Source organism: Rhipicephalus microplus, unplaced genomic scaffold (assembly GCF_043290135.1).
Source record: "Rhipicephalus microplus isolate Deutch F79 unplaced genomic scaffold, USDA_Rmic scaffold_14, whole genome shotgun sequence".
In the NCBI taxonomy this organism is placed as follows: Eukaryota; Metazoa; Arthropoda; class Arachnida; order Ixodida; family Ixodidae; genus Rhipicephalus; species Rhipicephalus microplus.
Window position 1 is genome coordinate 32,005,836 of NW_027464587.1, and position 16,605 is coordinate 32,022,440.

Consider the following 16,605-nt stretch of genomic DNA (forward strand, 5'->3'; position numbering starts at 1 on the left):
TCCACCTTTCAGTCCTTCTGTGTACATGTGCTAATATGTGGACGTTCCTTTATTACATACCTACCTACCCAGTATGATGCACCTTTTCTGCATAATTTTTATAGAATAGCTTTGTATATGTAGTAAACTGTTGTTCTTGCATGCTCTACTGACACAGCCAGCAGCTAAGAAGCTAGACACCAAAAGAGCGCACAGAGAGGGTTTTGCTCTTGCGATCATACCGGTGTCACAAGGGCACTTTTCATTGCAATCAGCTAGGGCGTCTGCACCAAATTCGATCCGGCGCAGCAGCGACAGAACCGTCGATCTCGATCAGAAGTATTCTAGTGACACCACTATTAAACACCACTAACTGCCTAGCTAATCGAATCAAATACGGTGCAGCCGTCACCTAACTGCGATATAAAAGGGTACCATCTAGCAAACAAGAACCCGTGTGGCAGTGGTGTTGACAGTACAGTGTGTCGGACCCTAAATCTTATTCGGAAGTATGTCTGCACAAACATGGTCACGCCTACGCGGGTGTGATTCAACGCTACGGTTCGCGTGAACCAGCCAACACTAAATTATCATCAAATGAGCAGGAAACTAAATTTGTCAAACAAACCACCACACAGCACACACAAGACAGCCAGCACTTGAGCGTATCACATCACCGCGGGATGTTGGTCATTCAACGCTACCGCTTGCACGAAACACCCAAGGCGCTCGATCTCCCCTCTTTGAAGGATCGGTCGGCCGAGAATCACTGCCACATCACCAGATAGGCAAGGAACAATACCGCCCAACACCAAAATCAACCTTGACCAAACTAGAGGAAACGCTGACAGTCGACGTCGGCGCACCACTAGCGACTAAATCACCTAGGGATGTTCGCGTGATTTGGGTGCCTAGGCAGCGCGCGGTCACCAGAAAAGCACCTAAGGCAGGGCCACTCGTATTAGTTTGCGCCATGACTTACCGTGGCGCTGCAGTCAGTGGCTGCAACGGTGCTGGAATGTAATGTCGCGTTCAGAACGGGAGTCGAAACCTGGACACCTGGAACGTGACCTTGAACAGTCACGGCTGGAATGGACATCTGGGACGCGAGCTTGAGCAGTCACGGCCGGAATTCTGGAAGGCCGCGTACCTCCGAGTACACCATGGGCAGCAGGAGGATCCTGGCCTTGCCTGACTTCACGAATTCGGGTCCGAAACCAGACATTGCAGTCGCACGACACTGACAATTTTCACTTCTGCCTGCTCGATCTTGTTCTGCGCTTCAATCGTCTTCGAATGTCCTCCTTTTCTCCTCCTTCGTGCCTTGGCCGCGCAATCTTTCGCGAAAACTATCTCTTCCTGTTGACGGGCCGCAGTTTCATGCGTGACGTTTCACGCCAACGGCATCATCATCTCTCCGCCGCTCAATCGAGACGCACCACAGCCATCACCTCTGAGCACGCTGTACGTAACACCACAGCGCTACCACGCTTCACAGACACCACCAAGTCACTATACTAGAGAACAATACCCAATCTTTCTGCTGTTCTTTATCCGTTGCATAAATCGCTATTAGCTGCAGTGCCCTGGTGCGGGCAGAAAGAACATGAGGATGCAGTTGCTGAAGCCTAGCGACTTCTCACTTCAGCACCTGTCCTAGGACATTATGACACAAAGCGAAACTCGTACTTGCTTGTGATGCTTCCCCTTTTGGACTTGGAGCTGTACTGTCCCAGTGTGAGTCTCATGGCATAGAACGTGCAATTGCACTTGCATCCAGGAGCCTACAGCTAGCTGAAAAAAAACTAGTGTGAACTGAACCGTGGGCATTTGCACTGGTTTTTGGGGTCACTAGATTCCCGCAATACCTGTGGCGGAGACATTTTCAAGCTGTCACGCACCACAAGCCTTCACTCGCACTGTTTGGCCATGACGAAGCCATTGCCGACTGCAGCTCCCCTCGAGTCATACGATAGGTCCTTCTGTTGTAGGCTCCCAATAACACCCTTGTCTATCGCCCAGGACAAACAATTAGCATGCAGATAGACTGAGCTCGTTGCCATTAGCATATAAGCGTTCCCCTGTGGAGGCCCCAGGAGATGTGTTTATGCTAGAAGGCGAATATCCACAAGTTTTGTCATCTACAGCTATCGCTCAGGCAACTAGCAGAGATCCCATTTTGTCAAGGGTGCGTGACACCTTGCCTTATGGTGGTCATCTACCCCAAGGCAGAGAATGGAACCTATACGATACTCGGCGAGAAAATGAGCTCAATCTGCAGGACGGCTCCCTTCTTTGGAGAAAGAGGGTGATGATTCCCATGTCACATACACAGGAGGTACCAGAGCAACTTCATGATGGTGAGCCGGCATGGAGGAATTGAAAGCCGTTGCCCAAAGTCATGTGTGGTGGTCTGGTGTAAACGAGGATGTCACACACAAAGTAAAAGCATGTGCTGTATTCCAGGAGTACCAGCATTGTGCCGGGCAGTGTAGTCGACACCGTGGCCATTTCCAGAAGGTTTTTATTGCGCCTAGATATCAATTTTGGAGAGATATTCAAGAGGCATTACTTTCTAGACATTGTGAACGCCTTCTCGAAGTGGACTGAGGTAATTCCTGTGATATCAGTATCGTCTGACGCCACTATAAGCAGTCTACGAACAGTTTTGCTGCTCACGGCATTCCTGACATTATAGTGTCGGATAGTGGCACAGCGTTCACTGGTGCTAATTTTCAACAGTTTTTGGAAAGAAACCTATTTAGAGGCATCAGAGTGCCATCCTACCATCCTGCATCAAATTTTTCAGCTGGACATGCCGTTCAGTGGTAAAAAACAAATTAAAAGCCAACCGAAGGCGATTTTCCAGCACAGAATAACCGAATGTTATTCCAGTACAGGACAACGCCACACAGCCTCACAGGAAGGACCCCGACAAAGCTACTTATAGGTAGCAACCTTCAAACACCACTCAAGACCTTGTGTCCTGACGCTCGCAGTGATGTAGTGTCGAAGCAGTTGAAGCAGAAACTACATCAGGATAAGGGTGCACATCAAGTTTCGTTGCCACAATGGGATCACACTTTCTTGTTAGGAACTTCAGACCGGGTCGCTCATGGCTACGGGCTACTGGTATTATTCCTACATGCTCATCGTCCGTGCAACTGGAACTTGGTGGTGGGCTTAGCAGCAATCGTCATGGTGATCAAAGCAGACCGAATGACCATATTCAGCATATTTATTCTGGCTCACCTGGAAGAATGCACACCAGGCAGTCATTACCTGATGCAGAAACTCCAGTGGATGCTGAAGAAATGCCAGCGTCCATGTCACCACAACCTGCCCCACTGACGCCTCAAACCACTGCTTTCTCACCGGCACTTCGCAGATCTCAAAAAGTGAAAAAGCCATTGTGTCGATACTGTCCCTAGAAAATAAGTGGGTAGGGTGTTGTTACGCGTGTCGCTGGTTGGTGGCACCACCCAGCGTGTGATAATAAATAAAGAACAATATGGTAAAAGTAGGCCCTAGGCAGCCATTTCACCGTCAGCAAGAACAGCTGTCGTGTTGTTACTCATCCGCTATGCGCCGATAAGACATAACAGTCCCCATGAAAGACTATCGTCTTTATTACCGTTCATTTACACCCTTCTGAAATGACGGGGGAGCAGGCTTTGGCTTCTGCCCCCAATCATAGGCCGGAATCCCTTGAGACTGGGTCAGGGCGAGACCGATGACTTGACGCTGTTCTTCGGTATCGTGGCTGTGTACTAAGGCCTCCCAAGACACTATGTTTTTACTTAAATTATTGTAGGAGTGGAGGTCCAGACCACGTTCACTAAACCTGCAGCGCTATGGCAGTGCACACATCTAGCATCAAACACTTCCGGGTGCCATTTACTGTACAGGTGAGGGTTTGGAAACACCATGGTTTGCCATTTTTGCCACATAAATTCATCGTTTTTGTTCAGCTGTTTAGCTGCCTCTGGATAAACCTGACGAATGAATTTATAATTTTAGGTAATTTCCTGAAACGTTCATAGTTCGGCTCATGTGAAGAGAGGTCGCTCGAGTGGAGGTGGAGAATGAGCGGCCATCAACCAGATAGTGAGCCCTCGGGCGATCGTAAGCGCCTGCTCAATCTCCTTCCTATCTTGATGAGCCGGCGACCATAGTAGTGAGGTTTTCTCTGCGGAAACTCGTCCTAGTCTAAAAAGTTTGGCGGCTTCAGCAGAAATCCTGCTGATATAATTTTAGATGGCCGACTTAAAGTCGCTAACAGTCCCTCGCGTGTCTTTCCGTGCTGTTTCCAAAGCAATCACAAGTTCTGCTTCCATGGTGATTGTTTTTGTAGAGCTGCAGCACAATGCCAGGTCCCAGCTCTTGCGAATCCCTACCGCTGTGTATCCTTACCATGTTTTGTATTCTGCAGCGTCCGTGTACAGCACACCAGATCGACCTTCAAGTTTCACTTGCAGGGCTACAGCTCTAGCTTTGCGTATGCCTTCGTAGAACACCAGATGCATGTTTTTCGGCAGCGGTGTAATTGTTATACTCGTCCTAGTTGATTTAGGTATGCCAGCTGTCTGTCTGAAGCAATCCGCGGGCTCTAATACCAAGTGCTCTATTATTCTCCTTTTTGTTCTTTTTCTCAAAACCCTTTGGTGTTGTCGCATCTTGGCGGCTTCTATTAGCTCATCTAAAGCGTCGGACACACCCAGCCCAAGACGTTTACCTGTAGAGGTGTTTGGGAAAAGTCCTAGTGCAGTTCTGATGCTTTCCTAGTAAAAGCTTTCATATTATCTTTCTCTAGTCAACCCAATAAAAAAGAAGAAGCGACGTATAGTACACGGCTTATCACGAAAACTTGTACCAACCTTAAGAGATTGGCTTCCATCATCGTAGCATTCTTAATAGAAAGGCGCTTAAGCAGGCGGGAGCTCTGGTTTGCACTAGCATCGAGTCTCCTGGTAGTTTCAGGGTTTTTCCCATTAGCTTGTATGCGCATCCCTAAAATTCTAATACTGTCTACGGTTGAAATACAATTGCTGTTCACTCGTAAAATCTTGTCACAACCTTTTCACAAGAGATTTTTTTGTTTTCCTTTTTTGTGATAATAAAAATGGGCCTTTGATTTCTCTGCCGAGCATTTCAACCCTAGCGGCTCGTGATATTGTTCGATGATATTTATAGCCTCCCGAAGTGTGCTTTCAATACCTCGGTCACTACTATGGTTTATCCACAGAGTCACATCGTCTGCGTATATTGTGTGGTATCGGTTTCTGATTCCCTCAACTTCTGAGGGAGTCCAATGATTGCTATATTAAAAAGAGTCGGAGAGATTCAAGACTCTTGTGGCTTCTCTTTATCCCCCAATTTCATGTTTTTGAGCAACTGCTGTGCCATGCTGATGGTGGATGTGCGTTTAGAGAGAAAGTCTCTCACGTAGTTGTATGTCTTGATGCCTACGTTTAGCGAACTTGGGTTCTTAAGTAGGGCTTCATGTTGAACATTGTCAAACGCCTTGGAGACGTCCACACTCGCAATTACTTTGGTGTCAACACTCATCTTGTGGGCTATATGCTTCTTCAGGTGTATCATATTAGGGCACGTCGATAGCGGAATCGGAATTCTGTCATAGTACCAGAGTTCATGTTTTAATCTTCCATGAAGCGAGTCAGTCTTATTTAGATGACGTGCTCTTTCAAATTTCTTACACAATATGTGATAGAAATGGGGCTGAGATGCTCAAGACTTAGTTTCTTCCCTGGCTCAGGAATTAAGACAACATTGCCCGTTTTCGAAGCTTGCAGTACCTCTCCCTTGCCTCAGCATTCTTGCATATATGCTGGAAGTTGACGACTGTAGCCGCCGTCAAAATTTCTGAGCATTCTGTTGCTGGTTTTGTCTGCACTGATAGCCGTTTTTGTTTTAAGTTGGTTAATTTTAGCGCCGACTCCTCCAACCATGATGGGAGTGTCTAGGTCTGGGTTAACTTAACCCGCGTTGTCAGAGAACGTTTACATTGGGCAAAACTGCAGTAGCGATCCCTAACATCCATTAATTTTGTCTTCCGACCAATATAACTATACAGAAGCTTTTGAAGTTGCTGGAGGGCCTTCCACTTGGCTTTCTGTGTGTCTAATGGATGTTGTAGTAGCTGCCATGTTCCAGCACTGCCGATCCATTTATTCATCTGATCTCAGATAATAACCCACTTTTGCTTGGTGGTCTCCGAATTCCAACGCATATTCTCGAATTTTTTTGTTCAGTCCAGCGACGTCGTTTATTTATTATTTATTTATTTATTTATTACAATACCCACAGCGCCTTTCATCATTACAATGGGGGGCAAATACTAGCATAGGCATAACAAAATCAGGTACTTAGTACAGATATAGTGGTAAGTAGCCAATTACACGAAAAAGCAACGACAATAAAAACATTAAGTACAAAACACATTAGCAAAGACATCACAGGGGATGGCTAGGACTATTGGCCATACGTATCTTGCAGAGAGGAAGCAAGTACATCAGGGGATATAATGGTGGGTAGGTCTTGAGGCAGCTTATTACGTTTACGAATTGTTCGGGGAAAAAGCCATCCTGATGTGGTTCGTCTTGCATCTTATCTTCTTGAATTTATAGGCATGATTAAGGCGGATTTACACGGTATAAGGATTATGCAAATAATGATCCTCATTATTGCATTGATATGTGGGGTTTAACATCTCAAAACCACCATATGTTTGTGAGAGACGCCGTAGTGGAGGGCCCCGAAAATTTCGACCACCTGGGGTTCTTTATTATGCACCCAAATCTGAGCACACGGGTCTACAGCATTTCCGCCTCCATCGGAAATATAGCCGCCGCCGCCGGGATTCGAACCCGTGACCTGCGGGACAGCAGCCGAGTATCTTACCTACTATAACACTGCGGCGGGGTGGTCCTCCTTAATGCAAGTGTTACAATGAACTGTACAATGAAAAACATTTTAACCGTGAGTATTGCCTATGTTGCCGCAGTGACTCCGATTCAAGGCTTTCCTTGCACTTGATACGCTTAAGTGGCGGGAATAATTGGCATGAACAAGTCTCCAGTTTTCAATCCTTTTATTGTCCTCCTGCAGACGAGGACCCCGGACGCAACAAGCGTATTCAAATATTGGTCTAACATTGGTTACCTACATGGTCTCTTCTGCAGCAAATGGCAATTTTTTGCATTGATTTTAAGAAAGCCTAGAACCCTTGAAGCCTTGTGTGTAGCACACTCAATATGACGACGCCAGGATAATTCTGCAGTGTAGTATACACCGAGATATTTGAACTCGAACACTTGTGCCGGTTGTTCTGCAGCATAGTGTAACTAAAACATGGCAGCATTTTCTCTAGAAAAGCACATATACACAGATTTCGTCACATTTATGTCCATGCGCCAGGGACCGCACCTGGTGCTAATCAAATTCAAATTTTTTCGTAGCGCAGTGCGATCGTCTACATTATGAATGATCCTGTATAATACGCAGTCATCTGCAAAATTACGAAGGCTGAAGGTAAACCCCAACAGATATCATTCATGTAGATAAGAGAATAAAGTGGTCTCAGCACTGAGCCCTGCGGTACGCCTGAAGTAACATCCTTTTGATTGGACTGCATTCCATTTAAAAGTACCATCTTTCGTCGGGAGTTCCAATATGCGTTGAATCATTCGATAACAAAACAGTTTATGTTGTACCAGGACAACTTCTGGATTGGTAATCATTGGGAAACTAAATTAAACGCCTTACGGAAATTCAAAAACAAACAGTCAACTATGCACTCGTTGTGTAATCCATTAGCCAAATAATGTGTGAATTCAGTCACCTGTGCAACACCGGAAGACTCAGGTCGAAGACAATGTTGCTGGAGCGAAAATAGGGAAATAATATTCGAATGATTTTTGTTGTTTCTAAAAAGGATAAGTTTAATAATTTTACAGCTGATGCAAGTGAGGTCGGCCGCCAGTTCGACGCGATGTTGCGCGGGCCAGACTTGTGCACAGGCACAACATTAGCAATTTTCTCATCATTCGGCAAGGAATGTTCGCTCAGTGACTTTGAAAAGATATCAAACAAGCAGTTTGATACTGAATTTTAACACATAGAAAGTAAACAGATCGGAGGCCGTCCTGGCATTCGGCCTTTGAGGCACCCAATTTCTCTAGCATATTCTGGATGCCTCGCAGATCGAAAACAATTTCATTCATTTGCTCTTCACTTGCACAGGATTGTGCCAAAATGGCACTGACGTTTGAGCGCCCAGCGGACAAACAGCTAAAGTATTTGTTAAGATGTGTAGCCTTTTCAATGTCACCATGATGTGATTTCTGCCAAGTTTGAGTGGAGGAATGGACACTGCATCTTTGCCGTTCAATTTGACTAGCTGCCATAATTTTTAGGAATTCGTTTATCCTCATTTTAAAAGCACCGAAGAATGCGCTTTTCTCTATGTTTACCACACTTTTCATCTGCTTGGTTATTAGCTCAAGTCTTTTGCTCAAGTGCGGTGTTGGCATTTTTTAGTAAACAGTGTAAGCGGTTGCTTGTTTTCTGGCTAGGCGCTGCACTTCCTTTGCGCACCAAGGTTTAGATCTGCTGCGTCGTAGTGTCGTTAGCCATGACAGCACGTATCTATCTCGTAAATTGAGAAGTTTTTGTTCAAATATGTCCCGTAATTCATGCCTATTTTCGGTTTTCGCTAAAGTTTCAAAAACGTCGTAATGTGCTTTGAAATAACCTTGAATATCCCTTTTACGCGCTTTTTGATAGCCATAAATTCATCGTCTAGCGCAACTTGCAACATTCGTATACTGCAAATTGAATTCGCAGTGAACAACAGCGTGATCGCTAACGCCGGAAAGCACAAGAGTAGACTTTCCAGCCATGGGGGCATTCGTAAGCATGACATCTAATATATTGTTTCCCCGTGTTAGCTGCAAAACCATCTGTGTTAAATCATAGGTTCAACATAGTTCAATAATCACTGTGGTTAACTGACTCTTTCCGCTTGATTTCACCGCCTATTATGACACATTCCGTTTTGACAGTTTTAACAGAATCAATTAGTTCATGCGAAACACTACTTATACTGCTTGGTCGACGACAAAACGAACACAGGGGGATATTTCTACAGTTTGAAAGCCTAATCAGAACCCAGACAGCCTCACTGTGGCTAACTTCCATTTGCAGTACCCTAGAGTTCATCGCGTCATCTATTAGTATAAAGACTCCACCTTCACGACAATTGCGATTCCTCCAATAAAAATATATTTTCCAGAAAAGATTTCCGTATCGCTAATGGTTTCATCCAGCCAGAATTTCGTTCCCAGCACCACGCCTGAGTCGTGTCTAAAAGAGCAGCGAACTCGTCTGTTTTATTCCTAATGCTCCAGCAGTTCACAATCCACACTGAAAGCAGACACCTATTTGCTGACCGTAGTCGGCCAGCACGCCTTACTTGGCCTAGCGATTCGTGAAATATATGCTTGACGCCATTTAAGAACGGGGAATCGAATTTAGGGTGTACTTTATCATTTGCTTTTTTCTTTGCCCTATTGAAATCCTGCAACTGCTCTCTTTTCAGTCTAACAGCAGCAGAAGAGTCTTCTGAAATGCTTATCTTGGAGCCCTTTAGTGTATTCGCATTTGAAAGAGCAGCCTGATTACATTTAATTGAGAAAGACTAGCGATCATTGTTCGAGGTCAATTGACAGCGAAATTGCCCGAGCAGTGTTCCCTTTTGATTGCAATATTTCCGCATCTCAATGTTAAAGAACATAACTCTAACAGATTTTGAAGTTCATCTACTTTTGTTCAGGAGAGTGTATTCTCATATCCTGACTTTCACATGTCTTTTTCTGTAAAACTTCCCCCTTTATTTCATCTATCTTAACAATAACTGATTCCCGGTTCGTTATGCAAGCAGTAAGGCTAGCCATTGTTGATTTAGATTCAGGATGTGACTGCTCAATGGCGGTAAGCTCTTTTCTCTCCTGACAACCACTAAATAGTTTCTGCAGGATTGCGTCTGATGCACCGGGGTTTAATTCAATGTCCCAGCACAAAAACAACAAGAACAAGTAGGATACAATGCGGTGAAGGAGCACAGAATGACGCCATTTTCAGTACACACGGACATCGTGTAGCGAATGAACAGCGAAACTTTATTCCCGATTCCTGTCTCCTCTTTTCTGAAAGATATTCCCCTCCACGTCTTTGTTTTTCTTTCACATGCTTACAAGATGTCCATCAACAACCTCCTCACCGTAAGCCTCAATCTCTTCGGTAGTGTGTTGAGCCGACTGAATCACCCCATTACACCAATGGTTAATATTATTTAGCTGGTCTTGTTCCGACGTATTATTTCTACAGGCAACCCAATCGGTAATTCTAACTTTTGTCTTAGTGATCACCGGCAGGACATTGTCAACTATAATGCCTAAAACTCTGTGATCACTACCTAGGCCTTCTCCAGTACTGCACCACATGGCGGAGGTGGCACTAAGATCTAGCGTCCTGTCTCGAGGTACGCTATTTTCTTTCCTCGTTGCCTTCATTTGGTTCCTTGTAAGGATGAGTTCTTGTTGTTGACTTTCGTTTGACAAGTTTCAGCCCTTACCCTGCGTCAATTTGTAACCCCACGTCATATGATACGCACGAAAGTCACCCAAAATCAAAAGTAGACCGTTTGCTCAAATAGCCTTTGTTTTCATGAAAAGATCGCCATAAATGATTTTGCGCTGATTGGTGGATTAGCTATACGCATGTAAGATAAGACCGCCCATCACGTCCGTGTGTGCATCAGGCTCTCTGCTTGTCTCTCTGTTGGTTCATGCGTCCTTCAGTCCATCTAGTGAATACTCGAAGTTTTGCAATCTTGAATCTTTTCATCATATATTCATCATATAGACGTACCGCCATCTAGCGGACATTTCAAGGAACAAACAAGAGTTGGCTACCTACTACTACGACGACATCTGTTATATACACCGCGGACGCATGACCCATGGCATAACGAGCTTCGACCCTAAAACAAGTTGTATTCTTTGCTCGTAAACAGGTACATTTCTTTTTAAAAAACGGTAGATCCAACGTACTGTAGGAAACGATGATGTGCGAACCACGAAAGAGCAAGGTTACTGTGCCACTTTAAAATCATCACAACGTTACTAGGTGGAGGTAAAATATACCTTACATAACTTCCCTGTCATGATTATCATGCTTAGATGTGTCGTTTGCCTTCTTCATTCATCCACATCAGGTGACGCCGAATGTGAACCAAGCGAAGTAGCCACGAGCACTCTATCAACGTGGTGTGCTGTGATGTTCCTACGTGGCACGGGTGTCATGATTATCATGGTTGCACCAGTAGTATACCTTCAAGATCCATTGACGTCACGTAACACCAAATTTGGTGTATTTTCAGCGAGCGAAACGGCCGCGAGTACATCATGAAGGGCCCAATATACTCGAACGTGACGTCGACGTGCGCACATGCTGGGCACAGCGACGCAATACGTTAGCAAAACGTGGGAACTCTATAGTCTGATGCCAAGCGCGACCGGCGCGACCAGCGTCCGTCAGCGCAGCCCGACGCCAACTGGCACGAAATGCAACATGCCGAATTTCATACCCTCTATTTTACCCAGACAGCACTGCATCTGCATCTTTTCGCTACGGCCGGACACTGGATGCGCTGAAACGTGCATGCGTCAAAGCAACGCCGCACGGCGCGCGCCTGCGAGTATATGGCAGGACCGGTGCGTCGCGTGGCAACGCCGGCGAGCACGCACACCGTGTCCCGTCGAAATGTATCGGTGCCTTGACTGTGGCATGTAGCAATGTTCTCACCCTTCACGCATCTCATTATTAACATGTTTGCACCAGTCACTTACCTTCGTCATCTATTGGCGTCACGTTCTGTCCAATTCGGCATACGTGAAGCTAACGAAACGGCCGTGAGCGTATTATAAATGTGGCATGTAGTTAAATTTTTACATGACACGCATGTCGTGATTATCATTTTTGGATGTGTCATTTACCTATGTCGTCCATTCGCGTCGTATAATACCGAGTTTGAAATATTGGAAGCTAGCGAAACAGCCGTGAGCGCTTCATAAGCATAGCACGTAGTCATGTTGTTACATGACATGCATCTCGTGTTTATCATGTTTGCATCACTATCATACCTTCGCCATCCATTCACGTCCTGTGATACCAAGTTTGGTATAAGTAAAGCTAGCAAAACAGCTGCCAGCGGATCATGAGTGCGGCATGTAGTCATGTTGTTACATGGCACGCGTCTCATGATTATTATGTTTGCACCAGTCACATACCTTCGTCATCCATTTACGTACCATATTACCAAATTTGGTATAAATGACAATAGCGAAACGGCCACGAGCATTGATTAGCGCGGCATAGAGTCATGTTGTTACATGACACGCATGTCATGACTTTTATGTCAGGGTCTGTCGCTTGTGTTCGCCATGAAATCATAACGTTCCATACCAGATTTGCAACACTCCATGTGAACAAAACCACCGCAAGAATGCAGGACCATGAATTGTTAATTAAGACATTCGTTACATACATGTCATGATTTTCATATTATGAGTAGTCAAATATTTTTTTCATACAGTCATGCTATGCCATACCAAGTTTGGTATCGACACCAATATTGAAACGGCGAAGAGAGCTAAAAGTCGTAGGCCACTAGATAGATAGATAGATAGATAGATAGATAGATAGATAGATAGATAGATAGATAGATTGATAAAGATACTCTCAAAGTCACCGAAGTTTGCCAAGACACGCTTCGCTTTTAGTAAAACAGGTCACCGAACAATGTCAAACAAAACAATTGTCGTTTCGGGATCCGAACGAATTGTTTTTTACAATGGGATGACGGCTGAGTAAAATGAGTTGAAGTAACCTTGAGAGCATGATGCAAATTCTGGGAGTACAATTTGTTTAGTGTGCCAGATGATTTATTGATTGTGTTTTTTTTGTCTAAATGATTCGTGGTTTGAGGTTCAGTGTCATTGTGAAATTCTTCTCTGTGGCCACCATGCGTGGGATGTCCAAGCTTATCTCGTCGCTTGTCTTTTTGGCATGCTCTGAGTGCATTTTCTATTTTGTGACTATTGGCGACATCATGTATATAGTGCACTTAACTCCACCATAGAACTTAAGGTGGCCAGACAATTTTCAAAAACTCACTAAGTTCTGAGAAAGTACTGGTCCAGTTTTCAAAGAAAGTTCACTTCAGCCCGCAAGCTGAGCTTTTGTGTGTGCTAAGAAAGTGGGACGTTGCCGATAGTCAATTCTTTTCAAAATGTTGTTCTCTAAGAAACAATAATAACGTGGTCAAACATAAAGGAGAGAGTGAGGGTGAGGGGGGCCCAGGATGTTGTGTAGGAAGGCGTTATAATTATCGAACCAAGCTTCTTTTTTATTCTAATTATTTCGATCCTGCATCCTTCAACCCCTAGGATAAGTGCGCTAACGATTGATTGATGACTGATTTATATGTGGGGTTTAACGTCCTAAAACCATCATATGATTACGACATACGCCGTAGTGGAGGGCTCCGGAAATTTAGACCTGCTGGGGTTCTTAAACGTGCACCCAAATCTGAGCACCCGGGCCTACAACATTTCCTCCTTCATCGCAAACGCAGCCGCCACAGCCGGGATTGGATGCCGCAACCTGCGGGTCAGGAGACGGGTGCCTTAGCCACTAGACCACCACAATGGGATAAAAAGTACGCTATAACATTTTATAAGTCGTAGAGCACAAAGCTGGTGATGTGTTGGGCCCATCGCATGTGTGGAAGAAATTCTGTTGTAAACCATTGATCCAACATATACAGCTTCATGACTGGTACACATAATAAAAAAATCCGTTTGAAGAAGTTTTCCACCAAAATTTTCAAGCATTGTTTCTAAGAATCATATATACTTTGTTACAGAGAGGCCCCACGGTCTCTGGCGTACCGTGTCGCGAGGGTCAACACCGGGAAGAGAGCATTGAGACAGTGGCAAGCAAAAAGGTATCCAGAAGAAAACAAAGCGTTTATACTTACAACCTATGTACAGAACAAGGATGAAGAAGCCTTCAACGCTAGATGCACCGGCTTTTTATAGTCGCCGAGATGCTCGAGGTGGAAGGCACCGCCCGCTGTTGGGTGCGCGTGGCTCCTCTGAAGGACGCGTTCCGCGTCTTTGGCGGACGCCTCCGGTGTTCGTGAAAATGCGTCACTGTCTCTTGGAGGAACACCAGCAAGAGGTGCGAGAGAACACCGTCCAGCACGTAGTGAGCTCATAAAACGCTCGAGCTTGTATCAAATACGTTCATCATTTTAGCCTTCGAATACAGAACGATTACTAGATCATCCCAGCGTCTATAGGTGGTGCACAGAAAGGTCAAAATGGTGGATGAGATGATGTCGCGAAAGTTTTCGCCAGGGTCGCAGAGCGAAAAGACGCGTTCATTCGTTCATGACTACTCAGAGACCAAACTGCGTCGCAGCTTTATAACCGAGTGACAGCTGCTGAGCACGGCTACATGGCGCCGCTTGCGTCGCTGGAATCACCGAATACAATTGAACTACGGCACAACATGAAGAGAACACAGTTTGCGTTATTTAATTATAGTACAGAATACATGCTTTTTTTAGAAACAAAAGGTTTAATATAAACGGCTGTAAAAAGTACAAAACTCTTACAATAAATCTTGAAATAAATTTATGAATTCAAAAAGGAGTTTCTGAACATGATTCTTACACATATTTGTGGCAATATTTTTTTATTTCCAGCAAAAACTTATAAATTTAAAATTTGGCAAAGGAATCACATATTCTTGTCAATGCACATCACATGCGAAGAGTGCGTACTTGGAGAAGATAGAACAGGACACCCATTCTATCTGGTATGTAAAATTTTCACGTAATCATTCGATCAGTGTGGTTGCATATGAGTTGCGACTAAATTTTACAGCGCAATTGTCACCAAAATATCATTCAAACAATATTCATTGACGTTGCCACAAATGAGCGCATGCAGAATAGACACTCTCGTGACTACTAAACCTTCAGTGCAAGTGCAACCTAATGATACAAGCAAGACACATACAAATCAGTCAGAATGAATGCAAGAATATTCACAACATTATTTCTTTAGCTTAAATAGCCAAACATATACCAAAAAACATTCGAAGATGTTCTAGCTTTTCCATGTAATAGTGTGAGTGCTGTTCGATTGTTGCATTGCATTTGTGAATCTGAGAATAACTTTTGCTGCAATCCTGTCGGCACAACATGGGCGTCCTAATCTCCGCAGAACCTTGACTGAATCACTGCTGAACAACTTAAATCTGAAATGCGATTTTCCTCCAGCATGCTGAAAAATCTGCGATATATTCGCGGCGGTATCATAATCACTATGCCTCTTTCTGACACTGCGCTTGTAATCGCCTTATAAACATGCTTTAATACGGCGCCAGAGGTCGCTCTAGATTTTTGGCATCATCAACAACAACAAGGAAGATTTGCAGAGATTGATGGACATCTCCGGTAATGAGGGAGATAGGTTAGATTTTAGATTCAGTAAGGAAAAATCAGCAGTCATGATTTTCAATGACAACGAAGGTAGTGAGCTTAGAATACAGGAGGTCACGCTAGAGATAACAGATAAATACAAATATCTGGGCGTATGGATAAGCAATGGGACCGAGTATCTGAGGGAACACGAAATATACGTGACGACTAAAGGTAACAGGAATGCAGCAGTCATGAAAAATAGGGCACTGTGGAATTACAATAGGTATGATGATGTGAGAGGAATATGGAAAGGGGTCATGGTTCCTGGGCTGACGTTCAGCAATGCGGTCTTGTGCATGAGATCAGAAGTTCAAGCAAGATTAGAAATTAAGCAACGTGGAATAGGTAGGCTTGGTTTAGGAGCTCACGGGAATACACCAAATCAGGGAGTACAAGGTGATGTGGGATGGACATCATTTGAGGGCAGGGAAGCTAGCAGCAAGATAAAATTTGAGAAACGATTGAGAGAAATGGGGGAAGAGCGTTGGGCTAGGAAGGTTTTCAGCTACTTGTACATGAAGAATGTCGATACAAAATGGAGGAAGCGAACCAGGAAGTTGACTGGTAAGTACTTAGAAAACAGCAGGTGGCCAAACTAAAAAGAGCTATCGGTTAAGAAGAAAGTGAAGGAAACAGAGACTGACATGTGGAGAATGGGCATGATTAAGAAGTCCGCACTAGAGATCTATCGAACTTTTAAGCAGAAAATTGCCAAGGAAAGGATCTATGATAATACTCGGGGTAGTTCTCTACTGTTTGAGGCCAGGACGGGAGTACTGCGAACCAAGACATATCGGGCCAAATACGAAGGGGTAGACACAGTATGCAGTGCGTGTGGAGAGGAAGAAGAAACTGCCGAACACTTGATAATGTTCTGTAGAGGGCTTCACCCTATAGTTCAGGATGATGGCGCAGAGTTTTTCAAAGCACTGGGGTTTAGGGACCGAAAGGGCAAAATAAACTTTAAGCGGGTAGACTTAACCAGAAGG

The 16,605-nt window shown here is 44.5% G+C and overlaps 1 protein-coding gene across 1 annotated transcript in view; it reads left to right on the plus strand.

Annotated features, from left to right (window-relative positions):
- The window catches only part of LOC119181510 (uncharacterized), a 622,314-nt gene that overhangs the window by 369,684 nt on the left and 236,025 nt on the right, over positions 1–16,605 (plus strand). Inside the window, exon 6 of the mRNA XM_037432765.2 lies at positions 14,834–14,946. Coding sequence (XP_037288662.2) covers positions 14,834–14,946 — 113 coding nt within the window. The remainder of the gene's footprint in view (positions 1–14,833; positions 14,947–16,605) is intronic.